The 17114-nt window shown below is 44.0% G+C and overlaps 1 protein-coding gene across 2 annotated transcripts in view; it reads left to right on the forward strand.

Annotated features, from left to right (window-relative positions):
- Positions 1 to 3284: 3284 nt before the first annotated feature.
- The window catches only part of MAEA (macrophage erythroblast attacher), a 50165-nt gene continuing 36335 nt past the window's right edge, over positions 3285 to 17114 (forward strand). Inside the window, exon 1 of one of the 2 annotated variants that reach the window (XM_032685418.1) lies at positions 3285 to 3549. In XM_032685418.1, the coding sequence (XP_032541309.1) occupies positions 3481 to 3549 (69 nt within the window). In that variant the 5' untranslated portion in view covers positions 3285 to 3480. The remainder of the gene's footprint in view (positions 3550 to 17114) is intronic. The other variant, XM_032685417.1, reaches the window with a different exon arrangement.

The following is a 17114-nucleotide window of genomic DNA, read 5'->3' on the forward strand; positions in this document are numbered from 1 at the left end:
CAGATGTTATTCTCCAACCATCAATCTGGAGCAAAGCAGAAGGCCATTGGAAACAAATGAATAAGGTCCTCCTAAAGGTTTGGAATATTCTGGGCACACATCTTAAGTTTAACTAATTGCTAATTCACATTAACAAGACACTAAATGAGGACAAACATCAACAGATTATGGCTGAACTGGACAACGCCAAGAAATACAAAATGGAAGCTCATTTTTAATCTTCCTTTTATACCACTGGGGACAAGGAAAACTAAAAAAGATACAGTACAAAAACCTTCTTAGTAGATCAAAATTTGTACTTCCTGTTTAAGAATAAAGCAGTAGGGTTTACAAGAACAGTGAAAGCAAAGGTATTTTGGTAATTAAGTTAAATTTAATAGAATTAAGACTCGGCTTTATAACTTTGTATGGTAGGTTAAGCAGAAGACATATTAATCTAATATTAAAGAATGAAGTACAACCTCTGTATATTAATAACCATCCTCAGGAATAACAATAACCATTAATATTTTGTTAAATTTAGCAGGAAACTACAGATTTTAACAACTTCAAAAGATCATTAGCTTAGTCCTTATCTCCACATTTATCATGCCAAGATTTACACTATAAATCAAGAGTTGCAGCCTAAAGTTGAAAACATGCCAGAAATATGCATAGGTTGTATCAATATTTGCACATGGAGCCTTGAATATAAATTACTTGACACTCAACACTTCAAGCTTCCTCTCTGAAGTTGCAATATTTAAAGGTTAAAGATTAGACATGCTCCCTCTTGTGTTAAACTAAGAATACACGAATACATGCTGTTTTCTCTGACATGATGGTTGCTTGGCCATCTGTTCCATTAAGCAACCCCTTTAACTTTGGCTACTAATGTCTCACAAACCTTCACCAATAACCCTCCAGTTTAAAGACAGATACAGTCTGAGCACATAACCTGCATCCATAGACTATCTGTGTCACACTAAATTAGCAACTGTGTTATCAGAAAGGACCATTAAGAGATTACATATAAACAAAATCTGTTGCAAATAAGTGTTTTGGACAAATACATACACAACTTCATAAATCAAATGGCAAGTCCCACTCCTTCAGTCCCTATAGATGTCATAGGCCTAAATAGTTAAAGTATGCAAAGTTCAGCAACATCAATCATATAGAATACTGAACGGCAAATTTCCTTCTAAATATTAGCTTGCAGGATATTTAAGACAGACAGGAACAACAGGAATATTTTACAATGCCACATAATTATGTTTGTAAATACAGCAACAATGGATCTAAGTTTTCAATCCTCCACCTGACAAGCTCAGGGTGAAGCATTGCCTGCACAGAACCTTAATGGAGTCAAAATCCTCCTTACACAAATCCCCTTGCAGAATCTGGCCCCAGGATCGTGTCTAGACACGAATGTTAATTCCAGGTGTAACTAACACAAATGTTTTTACTAATACACTTCTTAAACAAAGGCTTTGCACCTGGTGTGGGCTTGGTAAATTATGTTTGGGCATATATTTGCTGATTATGGTCAGTACCAGGCTGTATGCTGGGGCAGCTATGAGTAAACGTAAGTAAATAGTTGGCAGTCCAGAGCTGAAGAGATTTTAACACTACATGACTTCACACACCTCCTTTCATTTACCACCAGCCCTTTGTGGTGGGCAGATGCTCTCAGTGCAATGGGGTCTACGTACATCAGAATTAATGTCACCAAAGGTTTTTAAGAATCATGCTTGTTCAATCTGGCTTGCTCATTTCAAACCATGAAAGTTACACGTGTTTTACTCTTCCTTGGAGTATTTGTGCTATATTATTCTAACGGTCTTCTGTTAGACCAGAAAAACCAATACCGAAAAAAAAAAGAAAAAAAAACCACCAAACATGATTATTGTTAATGGATACAGGTTTTGGGGTGCCTTTAAAGCCGTAGATTAGAGCAGCACACCACTTGAAGTGTATCTGCAAGGCAAGCACCTGCATCACAGAACTAAACTTTTGCCGCTGACTTCAACAACAGAATAAAGTTTATATCACTGCATGTACAGTGTGTTTCCCCTTTGCTAATTATGCTGTAAACCTGACGTGCTCCAAGGTCTGACCAGGTGCTTTTTTTCACACTGAGGAGCCCAGAGAAGCTTCGCGTGGGTCCTGCGAGGGAGGAACCTCAACGCGCTGCCCTCCACGTGTTATCTGAAAAGCAGCTTTTTACACCAACTGCCAGAGAGGACCGATGTTCCAAAAGTGTCTGTATTCCCTCAGACGCGCGAGTAGGAACAACCCGCAGGATCAGGATCCCTTTTTATTTCAATGGAAACACTCACGCGCGCCCGGCAGAGGAATCGCCGCCCGCTCAACAAACCGGTGCTTTAAACTGCACGGAGGTCACGCAAAACCTCCGGGATGCCCGCAGCTCCCGGGGGGAATCCAGCCGGGAATCCCGCTGTACTCAACAGCGGCGAGGGGAGCCTCGAACCCCGCACCTGTGGAGGCACCGCGGAGCTCACGGAGAGACCACGAGCCCCACGCAGCCGCCAGCCCTCCCCGCACGCCGTCCCGCGCGGGGCTGCGGCGGGACCCGCCCCGCGCCTCCGCTCACCGGGGGGAAACTCCGCGGCGGCCGCCGGGGGGAAGTGGGGAGCCGGGGGAAAAAGGGGGAGCGCTCAGTGCTGCTGCCGCCGCTGCTTAAAAACCTCTTCCCGCCGCCGCCGCCGCCGCGCCGGGTCCCGCTCGCTCCCTCCGCCCCGCGGAACTCGCGGGGGGCGGCCCCGCCCCGCCATGGACACACCGCCACGCGCCGCCCGTCGCCCCGCCCCCACCCGCCGCCCATTCGCTGAGACGCCTGCCCGTCACCGCGAAGTGCGGCGCCGTTGGTTGGAGGAGCTGCCCGTCAAGGCGCGACCCGCCCCCTGGCCCCGCCCTGCCCCGCCCCGCGCGCCCCGGGGGGTGCTCAAACGGCCGCTTTAAGTCGCCGTCAAAATTTACTTTTAGGCTCCGCCCACTGAGCCCCGATTGGGCGGTGGGGAATCGCCTCTGCGTCGCCACTGGCTGGAGAGGGTGTCCATAAACCTCCGAAGTCCCGCCCACCCCGATGCCGTCATCCCGCTCGATTTGTCCGCGCGCCCACGCGGCCCCGCCCCATTCCTGGCACCGGCTTGCCCAATCAGGCGCGGCTTCTCAAGCTCTGAGGAGAAACGTGTAGAAAGAGCGGCGCTCATTGGCAGCGCATCATCGCTCTTTCCCCGCCCTCTTGGAGCGTACCAAGGCGGAGCGGGAGAAGGGGGGGAGAAGGGGGGCGGCGTTGGTTCGTCCCGAGTTCATGAGGGCCGGGGCGGGGCGCGCGCCGTCTCCCGGCATGCCGCGCGCGCCGTAGGTAGCTCCCGCCGGGACGCGCTGGGAAGGAGGGCGGGAGGGAAAAGGGAGGGAGAAAAAAAGAGTGGGGGGGGGGGTGGAGGGGGGAAGGCGGCCGGTGCCCGATCCAAGATGGCGGTGCAGGAATCGGCCGCCCAGCTCTCAATGACCCTGAAGGTGCAGGAGTACCCCACTCTCAAGGTGGGTGCCGGGCCACCCCCGGCGTGGGGTTGGGGGGGGGGGAGCGCGATGCCGCCCTCAGCGTCCCGCCGGAGCAGCGCTGAGGGGGAGCCCCTTTCCTCTCTTCTGCTTTCTGCTCGCCCTCGGGAGCCCCGGGATGGAGCTGGGGAGGGATTCCCAGCGCTCAGTTCCCGTCTTGTCCCCGTTTTCCCTCTGCTTTGACGCCCCGGCTGGTGCCGCTCCGGCTGCTGCTCTTCCCATCCCCCTCCGCTGAGGGAGAGGGACGTGCCTGGAATATGCGGCTCTCCCCGGTGTCTCCGTGCCCTGAGGGGACGGGGGAGGCCCCCGGGCCACGCTGGGGACACAAAAAGAGCTGGCGGGCAGCTGGGAGAGGGAGAAGTGAGGTGTTGGTGGTGGCGGGGCGGTATGAGGGGGGAGCGGGCTCGGGGCGAGCCGGGCTGGGGGAGAGGGTTTGGGGCGTGTGAGGGGAACATATTCCCTCAGGAACACCGGGGGCTGCCCGGAGTGCTCGTCCTAGATGATTATCTGCACGTACGTGGCGTTGTTAGGAGACGTGCTGAAGGGGAGGCAGCGGAGGTGGTAGTAGAATATGGTTCCCTGGTCCCCTGAAGGTGGAGATGAGCTCGAAAATATAAAAAGGGACAAACGTGCTGGAAAAAAAGGCTGGAGGCCTGTGGAGACGAATAAGCAAAATGCAGTTTGGTGAAAGCACGGGAGTGCTCGCCGGGGTGCTGGGTCTGTCTGCAGGGTGGAGGTTTCCCAGGGCTGCATAGGTGGTCCTGGGCTTTAACCAGGTGTTGTAAAGCAGGTGAAGGACTCGGCGGTGACCTTAACGCTGAGTGCCTCGGGAGCTGTTGAACTGCAAGGATGATGCTCGTAGGAATCCACAGAAACCTTTGTCTGAAGTCTCGTGTTGTGTATAAAGCAGGTCTGCCACATAACAGCAGTGACTGTGGAGGGGAGCTGGGAGAAGGCTCTCTGGTGCAAAATGCTTATTTAAACATCTCTAGCGTCAGTGTATCAACATTTTGTCGCCTATAGAAGATGTTTATGCAAAGTCAACTTTGTTGTGCTGAGATCATGCTGCGCCTTCGCACAGTATTGTGTGCTCTTTGCGGTGTTGGTCTTGCAGGCTTTCAAACCATGTTCTTCTCCTGCATGTCCTCCTCCGCTCTCCCAGCTCCCTTCTACTCGGGTCCGAGAAGCAGAAGCACAAAGTGATGATTCCCGTTTTACATATGAAGGCTCCTTTCCAGAAGTGCTTTAAAGCTGACAGCGTGAGGCTTATATTTTTAAATAGCTGTAAAGAGTTCTCTAGCACTTTCCACAGCCAGAAAAAATGTGAAGGCATTTAATGTTAAGAAGATCATTTTAAGACTGCATTTTAGATGTGTCCCAGTTGTTATCTCAGCTTTGCTTGCTACATTCCTGAAAAATTACTGGCAGTGAGGATCAGTGAGTTTTTGTTTTGCTGCTTATGACTTAAGAACAATTGTCAAGGTGCCAGCTATTTAAAAGGTAGAGAATATTTTGGACTAATTCTTTTATTTCCACAAGCATTCTTTTTCCCAAAAAAATCTCAACAAAAATATACATAAGAGATTGGAATGTTGTTTGTAAAGTTATGAAGCTAAATAGTAGGAGGGTGAGACATCCTTCCACTGAAACTCTTAATTTCCCATTAAAGGTGGTGTTTATTGATTCTTCCCAGCACCCATTCAACTTCTGGGTTGTTTCTGTAATCTTTAACAACATTTTTCATTGTTTAAAAAACCTGTCAGAACAGTGTCTGCTCAAATCTTTTGAGTGTGTCCTCTGAAATGTTCTTAGCTGTGAGTCATATATCAAAACATTTTAGTGGTGGAAGTGAAAAAGCAGCAGGGAGAAATGAGCACGAAGGCTAAAGCCTGCTGAAGTAAGTTGATATCAAATCCCATTTTGTTCTTTAGGAGTCAGGTGCCCACAAGTTTCTGTGGGCTCTGGGAATTTTTTATTTCTATTTTATTCAAATGCTGTGTAAAATGAATGTGTATCGCTTTTAATTTTGTTCACCAACATAGTAGCTCAGATATTTCTCTTGGAACTCTGGACACTGGTGATTTTCCCTTATGTGAGTAAAATATAAAAGATTGCAGATTTGTATTTATATCCTTCCTGTTTCCTCCCTCTAGCTTCCTCATGCCAACATCACTAGATAATAGTTGTGTAATAGTTCTACATTTACAGTATGTTCCACAGAGTGCTTTTCATGTGAAAGAGTGCTTCAGCCTGCAGAGGGAAATCCCTGTTCCATAGCTAAATTGTGGCTGCTGCTGGAGTGGAAATGCTTCAGCCATTCTTCAGCACATCAGCTGAGGGGAAGTAAACAGAGTTCTTCAGCTGAGTCTTGGGAAGCTGTTTTAGTGTACAAAATAATACTTGAATATTCCCCCTCCCCACTCCAGTCCCTTCTCAAGGACAAGAAGGTTGTCAGCTATTCTTCTACCAAAGTGCTGTGGAATCCTTTTTTTTTTTTAAAAAGCCTACTGATGGAGAATTCTGGTCTCAGATGAGAGGATGTAGCATGAAAGCTGACAAGGAATGAATGTGAACATTGTTATCGTAGTTCTTTGCTGAAACACTAATAAACAAGTGATGACAGGGAGCTGGATAATTCATCCATATCTGTAGAAGTGTGAGTAATTATTAAACTGAACTGGCAAGCTCTATGGAGTAAGACCCCAAGAGTGGAAGATGGGAGACCCAAAAGCAGGGATGATCACTTGTGAAAGTGTTCTTATCTGGGCTGTTTGTGGCAAACAGTTTAGGGTCAACTGGACTGCAACTGCTTTAAGAAACAGCTGATCAACAGGAGAGCTGTAGAAACACAGGATACTCGAGCACTTTCTCAGAGCCACTCTTTGGCTTGTTTTGTTGGCAGGGGAAATACTGACAGCAGATTTAATAAGGTACTGGTTTGTCATGGAAATAGAATATTTACCTGACTGTTAGAGGGGAACATATAGGAGAACTGGATTATCTGAAGTGTGCATTGTTCCTATCCCAAGTCCACAGAATAGCTGAGGTTAGAACGGACCTCTGGAGACAGTCTAGTCCAGAGGGCTGCCCTCAAAACAGGGTCAGCTGGAGCAGGTTGCTCAAAGCGATGTCCAGACTGTTCTCAATTACTTCCCAAGATGGAGATTCCACCCTGTAGGCAAATTTATTCCAGTGTTTGACTGCTGTTGTGGTACTAAAAAAAAAACAGTAATCTTTTAGTTTACAAGGAATTTCCTGCGTTTCAATTTATGCCCTTTACCTGTTGTCCTTTTACTGGGCACTGCTGAGAGTAGTCTGGCTCCATCTTCTTTACTCCCTCCATCAGGTAATTCATACACATTGATAAGACTAGCCTGGAGTCTTCTCCAGTTAAACAATCCCAGATCTCTCAGCCCCTCTTCATATATCAGATGCTCCAATCTGTTAGTGATCTCTGTGGCTTTCTCTTTACTCATTCCAGTATGTCCAAGTTTCTCTTGTACTGGAGGCCCAGAACTGGACACAGCGCTTGGAGTGGGTCTAACTCCTCTTTAGAGTAGAGGGGAAGGGTCACCTTCCTTGACCCCCTGGCAGTGTTTCCTAACACAGCCCAGGGTGTAAGGACATGTTGCTGTCAGGGGCAACTTGTCCACCAGGACCCCAGGTTCTATTCTGCAAAGCTGCTTTCCAGGCTGTAGGACTTGAGAATGTCCTAGTGCAAGTGGGTGTTTCTTCCCAAGTGTAGGACTTGCTATTTCCCTTTGTTGAATTTTATGAGATTCATGTTTGCCTGCTTCTCCAGCCTGTTGAGGTCCTTATGAATGGCACCACAGCCACCTGGCATATTAACAACTCCTCCCTCCCAGTTTTGTATCATCTGCAGACTGGAAGTGCACTCTGACCCATCATCCAGGTCACTAATGCAGATGTCAAACAGTTCAGGTCAACTTCTTTACCCACAGAAGCAGAAAAGGTGCAAGATTAATTTTTTGTGTAATTAATCGCTCAACTTTATTTTTTCCAGTATTTATAAGGTTCACTGTAAGTTGGTTTTGAACATAACTTTGTACTTGAATATTATGAGTCAGAGTACTTTTGTCAAAACTTTGAACATGTAGCAGAAAAAGTTCAGTGAAAGTGGTTCAAGCAGAACTTGAGAAGGACAGAAGTAACAGCTTGTAACATCTAGTTCACTGTAAGTACATCAGTGTAAAAAATGTATATATAATGATGTTAGAACCATAGAATGCTTGGAGTTGGAAGGAACCCTAAATATGTAATTCTAACTGCCCTGCCATGGGCAGGGACACCTTCCACTAGACCAGGTTCCTCAGTGCTCAGTGCACTATCCAACCTGGCCTTGAACACTGCCAGGGACAGGGCATCCACAGCTTCTCTGGGCAACCTGTCCCAGTGTTTTACCACCCTCACAATAAAAAAACTTTCTAACACCCAATCTAAACCTGCCCTCTGTCAGTTTGAAGCCATTCCCCGTCGTCCTGTCGCTATGTCACTCTTGTCAAAAGTCTCTCTCCACTCCCTTGTAGCCCCCTTTCTAGATTGTTACCTGATTTGTGAAGTGCTTTTCAAGCAGAACGTTGCAAAATAAGCTAAACCTGGGTATTGGTAAATCAGCTCTGCACTAACTCGTAGGGAACATTTACATTAAATCCATCTTCAGACCAGGTACTGTGACTCACCCAGAGTGCTGAATGTCCACACTGAATAATGCACTTCCTGTTTTGACACATTGTGTGTGTGTGTCAGCAAACAAGTGTGACATCTTTTGTACCACTCTTGTTCTTCTGCACTGGGCTCTGTTCTGAGACACATTTGAGAAAAATGTGATACTGTGGGACTTGAGAAGAAGTTTGACGTTGTAAAGCAGCTGAAGTAGGAGTTGGTTTCTGTTGGTCTCTTTTCCACCCCTGCCCACTCAAACTATATTTTAAAATTATTAATGTGAGAAGAAGCCACAATAAAAGGCAGTAAGTAACAGTGTGGCCGTGAGCTAGAGCTGTTGCTTGGTTATCAGTACTCCATTGTGCCTGTAGGAAAATACTTTAGCAAAGATATTCTCAAATACTTCACAGATGATCTCCTGTTAGTAGCTTCAAAGTGAACACTTAGCTGATGTTGCAATTCCCAGTTGCAGCATACTTGAGTTGTGTTTTCACAGGGCAGTGGCCTGTGATCTTGTGAGTGTGGTTTGTGTATGTTTTCTGGTGTAGGAATAATGTGTTTGTACAGTAGCTGGCATGTTGGGGTCTTTAAATGTTGATATAAAGCAAGAATACTGGTGAAACATTTGTTTCTTTGCATAGTGGATGTTTTTCAAGACTTGGGAAACAGGACTAAAGATAAACTTCAAACATTTGCTAGATATTGTGATAGGAGGTAAAATGCTTCCCTGCTTGGAGTGATAGAAGTGGAGCTCTTACTGGATGTTGTGGTTACCCAGTGTCAATTTTTATCTCCCTAAACATCTTCCCATTGTCCTTCAGTTCAGTAGTTCCTATGTTAATCAACATAGGAGTGTGCTTTTTGGGCCCACAGATTTAGGGAAGTACTGTTTTGGCAGATGGGTATTTGCTATAAGGGCAAAGATCCATCAGTACTTGTAAAGTCAAAAAACTGCTCTTTGTACACTTGGCCTGCCACAGCTCACAACCTGGAGATGCACTATATGGGAAGTGTTTGCTATCCCAGAATGTGAAATATTCTATATTACTTGATTACTTAGAATACATTATTGCTTTTTTAAATAAGGCAAGTTTTTGTGAAGATGCCTTCATTTTGATAGCCAGTAATTTAACTGCTTCACAACCTACTCTTGATTCACCTCAGCTTTTTTTTTGAATGCTCTTGGATTAATGTGACTTGTAAACTAGTGAAAACCAAAGACAGATAATATATTGAGTAGAACTTTGGTGATTTGTATATTCTGATGCAGGTCTCCTAATTTGAATCAATAATCCTTAATTATTTGTCTTAGGAGAAATGCTGTCACTTCAGGTGGACCAGGTTATTTTGGGAGCAATCTGATTGGACATAGGATCTCTAGCATAAAGGCTCCAACCAGTGCCATGGTGTCTGGACTGTGCAAACACACAGAAGGACGATGACCTCTCTCATTTAAAGAGGTGGTACTGTGATTAAAATGAACAAATATTTGGAGAAGAAAGGAGAATCAAAACAGACGGAGGGACTTTCTCAGGACACAAACGTGCTGTGTGACCTTAGCTGAGCAACTCAGCTGCTGCTTTGGACAGGAAGCAATGCTTAGGTTCATGTTAGTACTCCAGTATTTCTACTAAAAGAAAAAAAAGAGAAGAAATTTGTTTTGAGGCCATGAGACCAGGATGGCAGCTACAAACAAGTGCGTTGGAAAGGACTGGCCTCTGATGTCCCGCGGGTGGCTCTAGACAGGGCTCTAAAATGGCTTCACCCTGCTTGCATAAGGATGCAAGACAGTTTTCTGTGACTGTAAAATGGCTTAATTTTCGTGTAGGAAGCCTTGTTCAAAAGTTCATAATGTATTCAGAAATAAGTTACTTGCAGTTTGTGTAAAAGGATAATATTTGGAAGGATTATGATTGCTTCTGTTGACTAAGTGTGTGTGTAGCAGATGGATAGTCAAGATTTTTTGCTGCTAATTCTCTCCTGTATTGAAGTAGCAGCTTTGAATAATATAATGATACTTTCTTTCTAGACACAGCTGCTCTAGAATATGCAGTACTGTCTCCCCGAGTTGTAAAACTGACTTGTTTTTGACTAAGGCAAACTGCTAAGCTTTACACTTCAAAAACACTGAAACTGTTTTTAAGAAGAGTTATTTTTTAAAAATCCAAATTACTTGCAACTGCATTTAGGCTTATGAAATTATTTTGTGTTGATCTATATCTCTTCAAGAGTTTATATTAATGCTTTCACCTAATTAAACCTAAATCTAGACGTTATTATAAGCCACTCATTACTGAAATATACTACTTCTCCTTTTTGTAACTTTCTTTTCCTTTTCTGATTTTGCCTAGAACAAAGAAAATTGTATTATTTCAAGGAATTGATAAGAGCTACTCATCAGAAGAATTCACTCTGTGAATAAGTGGTGATATCATTTACATTTTGGACGAGTTCAGTGCCAAATAATGATGCTGACTCTGTTCTGAAATAATCCAAGAATTGTAGAGGAAAAAATGAAGTATATAAAAATACAGAATTTCAGTAATACTGCATGGAAATACTTAATGGTTGCTGGTTTGAGGGAAAATTTTCAGTAGGTCATTGTATCCTACCTCATTTTTCAAATGGTGTCATGTCTAATAGATGTCCTCTACTTCTGTTTTGTTGAAGGTGAGCATGGTGATCTACTCTAGTCCCAAGGAAACAGCTTAATGCTCAAAGGTGTTTCTTGCAGGGTTTACTTTTCCTCTTGATACTGTTTGTTTGTTAAAACTCTTCAGGAGATGCTTGTTTTCTCCATGTTGCCATACTTCCCCTTTCCTCTTTCCCAGAGTAGAACTAAGTTGTCTTTGCTTCTAGTTTTTTGAAAGGCAACTTCCTCCCTGCACTTCTCTTTCTGCTCCCTACCTGTCTGTGGCTTTCGTGTAAGGGCACGATACATGGCATTTTTTTAAAAGCTGATTTATACCTCAGAAAGTCTTCAACTGAATTGTCTTGGAGACCTGTAGATTCATACAAATCTCTGGTGCTTTTCAGGTGTTATAAGCTAACACAATTGAGGAGAGGAAGCACATCATTTTTCTGACCCTTGAAAGGAGAGCATAGTTCTGTAATGGTTCCCCCCCACCTAATCTGGTAGGACTCTTTTATTTTATATTTCTTGAAACTTTTTTTTTTTTCTTCCCACTAGTTATGTGACTTCATGTACTTGATAACATTTTTCCGATTCCTCCTGCCCATGACTGAGTTAATTTGAAAATATACACAATGTAGGTATTTGTGTCTTTTAAAAATCACATTTTGTGTGGGAAAGAGTTGCTTTCAGCCAGGAGACTGTAACATTGAGGAAGGATGATTCACACAGACATCTGTAAAGTCAGGATATACAGTTAAAAGTTCCCTGCATATGAGCTGGTGCTGCTGTAAAGCTAGACCCAATTAACTTCTTTCTTTCAAATACAGAAGGAAAGTTGGATGTTCTTTTACAGAGCTGCAAACCTGTGTAAAAGATGTTTGTTTCTGTTGTCTACAGTGTTTTCTGTGAAATCAGTTTTTAGAAAATAAACCTTTGAAAATTCCTGTTAACAGGACTCTGGGAAATGGTCTCGCTTTCACCACCAAATAATTCTTCCTTCAATAGTGATGACTTTTTTGAAGTCTCACTTTTACTCTGTAATTTCCAACAATCAAGTGATAGTATAAAAACTGATTTTTACTTTTTTCTGCTGCATCTGAACTAGTTTCCGATGTGTGGTCACTGTGGGGTAGAAACTCTTTTTGATTAATGTTGTGGTCTGAAAGAGATTGACTGGGTTGTAGTTTCCATTTTTATTTGGAGTTTTTTAGGTTTGAATCTGCATAAGTAAAGAAGGAAATTAGCCTGTTGTAGTATGTGACCTAAAGGTCTAGTGTAAGGCTACAGCCTTGTGGGAGGTTAAAGGCTTACATTTTTTTGAAAGAAACGTGTAGTTCAGTCTTTCAATGTTGCTCTGTACCAGTTGGAAAAACTTGTGGGCAGCATCAAGCTGATATTTGAAGTTTCACACAGTGGCCATTACACTTTGGCCTAACATCCTCCACCTCTAAAGGAGTAGAGATGCAGGATGTAACACTTTTTTATGAAAAGCTTATTTGGCTTGAGAAATAAGCCTGTGTCCAGTCCTCCCCCTAATTTTCTGGAAACTCTCTGATAAATGCTGAAGTAGTCTGAGGATTTTGTTGGATGGCTGTGAAAGGAATACAAAGTAGAAGACCGTTTCAGTGCTTCTGCTTTCTTAAATGAAATTCTAGTGAGATTCTTAATATATGTAATTGATTTTTCCCTTCCAGCCAGTGGCTTATTGATGCAGAAATACTGTCCTTACTAATCCAATATAGAAGAATGTACATCAGTTAAATGTGACTTTCGAAAAGGGCATGCCATGTGAAAATACTGGAGTCTTTTTAAAATATTAAAGGAGGTGGTGAGGTGGATTTGGTTGATAGTTCATTCGCATTGCTGAGTGTTTTTTGGAGATAAGCCTTACCAGGAACTCTTGCAAGAAAGAACACGGAAGTCCTTATGTGGGAAGTACCTTGTGTGGTACTGGGCAAGATAAGAAACAAACATCAAGATTTGGTAGCCAACCTCTGTAACGGTGGGGGGTTGGTGTTAGGGTTCTGCTGGCATCTCTACTGGTCTGGCTGGAATTCAACTGATTGAGCAGCCTGGAAGAGAGTGAGAGAGAGAGTGTGCTGAGATGGAACAGTTTCCTTGATGACACTGAGGTAATCAAGATATTACAGATTTAGCCCAAGCGTGAAGCATTTGAGAAGAAGAATGAGAGACTAAATGGATGTTAAAATAGATCAAATTCAATATACACAAGTGTGGTGTGATACAGTTTTTAGGTGTGGTGGAAAGAAAATTAATCCCAGTCTTATATATATATATATAATAATTGAGTCAGAAATTATTATCATTGCTCAGTGGGATCTCGAGGTTGTAGTGAATGTTTCCTGTGAGTGGTTGGGTTAATGTAGTCAAACATAGGACAGAAGTGTTGGGAAAGGGAAGAATGGAGAACCTCATTAAATAGCAATGAAAATCCATGGCTGCTGCTTCTCTCAAGAAGTATGAGTTACTCTTATTTTCTTCCTTCCCTTATCCTGAAATAGGATGTACTAGAACTGGAAAAATGTCAACAGGAGTGCAAGAATGGTTAGAGATATGGAATGTCTGTCTTCAAAGAATAGTTAAGGAACCTCTTCAATCTCAAGATACATGAGAAGTATGTGGGAGAAAGTGTGTTCCCATTTTTGCTTCCAAAACAAGAACAAAAGAGTTTCAAATTAGGCTGGTTGTTGACAAGTCAAAACCAAAGAGTATTTCTTCACACACTGTGAGGCTGTGAAACATCTCACCACAGGATGTTGCAGTGCTAAAAGTCGGGTCAACAGCAACCAGCAGAGTTCATGGGTGAGAAACACTCTGTGGTGTTTCTACTATTAAACTCCCATCTCTGGCTCAAGAAAAGATGATGAGAGAGGAGGACTTTTGGTCTTACCCAATATGGCCATTCAGTTCTTCATATGAAAATGTATTTGGGGTTTAAATTAGCAATGGGGATCTATAATTCAGTCCCTTTAGAGATGAAGTAATAAAATTAAGGTAAGAAAGTACCCCTGCAGACAGTGTAATTCAGGCTTCTGCTTGAATCTGGGCTAACCTCAAAGCTAATCTGAGTTGCTCAGGACCGTGCCTAGTTCTGAAAGTTTTGAAGGGTGGAGATTCCATCCTTACCAGCTGCTGTTGCAGTGCTTACCAATTCTCCTGGTTGGAATATTTTTTTCTTTATGTCCAACTGGAATTTTCTTCAGTGCCATCTGTCAACTGCCTCCTTCCCTTTTGCTCTCTAACTCAGAGAAGTCTGGCTGGCTCTTACCTGTGACCTTCACCTTTAGGTAGTAGAAACCTTCTATCAGCTCCCAACTCCCTGTAGCCTTCCCTTCTGTGAGTAAAACAAGCCTGCCTCTTTCAGCTTCTCTTGGGTTTTGTATCTTCCAAGCAGCTCACTGTTGTGGTGGCAGCCTTCTGGACTCCTTCCAGTTTGTCAGCATCTCTTCTTTAATGGGAGGGGGAAGTGACCTGAAAACCAGACTCAGTATTCCAGATGAGTCTGCAGGAGTGCTGAGCATAAACAATCACTCCTCTCAGCCCACTGCCCTTAGTCTTGCCAATGCAGCCTGAGATGTGGTGAACTTTCATTGCCACAAGAGTCTGTAGCTGGTTCGTGTCCAACCTGCTGTCCATCAGAACCTCTGCACCTTTTCCTGCAGAGGTGATCCTCACCAGTTACTCCACAGTGTGTGCTAAAGGCTGGGGTGGTTTAGTGCCAGGTGCAGGGCCCTGATTTTTCCTTTGATTGCATTTCATAGAATCCTTGGTGTGTTTCTCCAGCTTGTTGTTCCTTCTGAATGGCAGCTCTGCCACCCAGCATTGCCAAGCACTCCACTCACTCTTTGTGTTCCATAGTGCTGATGGGTGAAGATGACACATGTATGTTGGAGCTGATAACATTCCTTGGGAATCAAGCAGTAATTGTAATTGGCCACCAGGAAGCTTTTGAACCCCTGACCATTATTGTTTGAGCTTGGCTCTCCAGTCAGTCCCTAACCTGTCTTGTATTCCAGCCATTGAGTCCACATTTCCCCAGTTTGGCTACAAGGGTATTGTGGGAGATGGTGTGAAAAACCTCACTAATATTGTTATTAAGGGCTGCCAGTGCACTCCTGCCATTCAGGGATAGTCCATCACTGAAAGCAGTGTTGTCCAGCTTGAGTTGGTTATGGCAAATCTGGGCTGGTTATTCCTAGCCACCTTTATAAGCTTGGAAGTGGTTTCCATATGAATTTTTGTTTTAATGTAACTTTCCCAAGAACTGAGATGAGGCAGACCAGCCTGTAGTTTCCATGATCTTCCGGGTTCTCTTTTTGGAGTAGAGGTAGGAAGCTTGCCCTTTTCAGTCCCTGACAACTTCCCTTGTTCACCATGGCATTGCAGCAATGGTAGCAGCTTTGCAGTGTTATCTGTGAGCTCCCTCCCTCCCTTCTGCTCTCATGTATCTGTGTGTCTTCAGCTTGCTGTGGACCTCCTGGGTGAATAGTACTTCTCTCCCCAGACTCAGTTGCTCATAGATGATCAGGAAGGCTTAGGAGAAGACCTTACCAGTAAAGACAAGGCATTTAGAACTAAGACTTTCTGTTCTCCTTTGTTGCTGGGTCACAAACTCAATTCTGTAGATGCTCTTCTTCATCTTTCTTATACTTCTCCTGTTTCTATAGAGCCCTTGTAGTTACAGTTACTTATTTGAACTCTAGATGAATAAAGTGGACGTGTGTGTTGGCTCTGATGGTAATGAGTGCTGGATTTCTAGCTGTGACTGTTTTTCCTCCGTCGTGGCTGGAGGACCACAACACCTCTGCAAAGACCTTGCCACAGTTCATGTTTGTTCTGTTATGTTGCACTCTCCCCGGAGCAGAGAGCCCTTCGGCAGTGTATGTATCCAATTTGTTTGGAAACCACAGGTGCTTAATGAGTGAGTGACTGTGTCAGTTGGAGACGCTGTGAATGTGCAACAAGGCAAAAACTTCGCTACATTCTCAAAATGCCATTAAGCTGCTTAATGGAATTCAAGGTGCTAAAAGGAGCCTGAGTCCAGTCTGAATGTCTGACTTGCACCAACATAAATGCCATTGAGGTAGCAAAGCCTTTTAAGCTTTGATCGCTATAATTAATGAACTTCTGTGAGGGGAAAAGGATTTGCATTCTCCTCTCCCCTTCGATATTTTTAAAGGCTATAGGTGGTATGTTCTTGTTGCAAGGTTTGTAAAGCCAGTGTTGTGTGAGCCTGTAGAGATAAGCAAGAGCTGGGGTGAGAGTGTGATCAGCTGCTATTTCTGTATATTTGATTTATGGATGGAGTACTAAGTGTTTGCACATAGATACATTTAGAAAACCTTGAAAAGAAAAATGAAGAATCTCATTAAAATGTTGATAATGAGTGTGAAAACAATATGCACTGTAGGATGCTGTGTAACGGATTGGCTGGTTTAGAACCATAGAATGGTTTGGTTTGAAGGGACCTTAAAGATAATATAGTTCCAACCTCCCTGCCATGTCTATTAGACCAGATTGCTCAAAGCCCCATCCAGCCTGGTCTTGAACACTTCCAGGGATGTGGCATCCACAACTTCGCTGGGCAACCTGTTCCAGTGCTTCACCACCCTCACAGTAAAGAATTTCTTCCTAGTATCCAATCTAAACCTGCCCTCTGTCAGTTTAAAGCCATTCTCCCTTGTCCTGTCACTCCATGCCCTTGTCAAAAGCCCCACTCCAGCTCTCCTGTAGCCCCTTTAGACACTGGAAGGTGCTAGAAGGTCTCCATGGAGCCTTCTCTGCTCCAGGCTGAATAGCCCCAGCTCTCTCAGCCTGTTTTTATTGGAGAGGTGCTCCAGTCCTCTGATCACCTCTGTGGCCTCCTCTGGACTTGCTCCATGTCCATGTCTTTCTCACGTTTGGGGCTCCAGAGCTGGATGCAGCACTGCTGGGGGGCTTCACGAGGAAGAAAAGAGGGGGGAAGTTGCCTCCCTTGACCTGCTGGTCACACTTGTCTTGATGCAGCTCAGGATGCAGTTGGCTTCATATTGTTTATATTTTGTTAAATATTTATTTTCAGGCTGATAATTAACACTTGAAGTGTTTACAGTTTGCTAACCATCAGGTTACAATATATGTAATGCTGGCTTTTTCCCCCCTAGTTTTAATATGTATTCAAAAAACTCAAGAAAATGGAATCACTTAGTGATTATTGAAAACTGTATTT

Source organism: Chiroxiphia lanceolata, chromosome 4, assembly GCF_009829145.1.
Source record: "Chiroxiphia lanceolata isolate bChiLan1 chromosome 4, bChiLan1.pri, whole genome shotgun sequence".
NCBI lineage: Eukaryota > Metazoa > Chordata > Aves > Passeriformes > Pipridae > Chiroxiphia > Chiroxiphia lanceolata.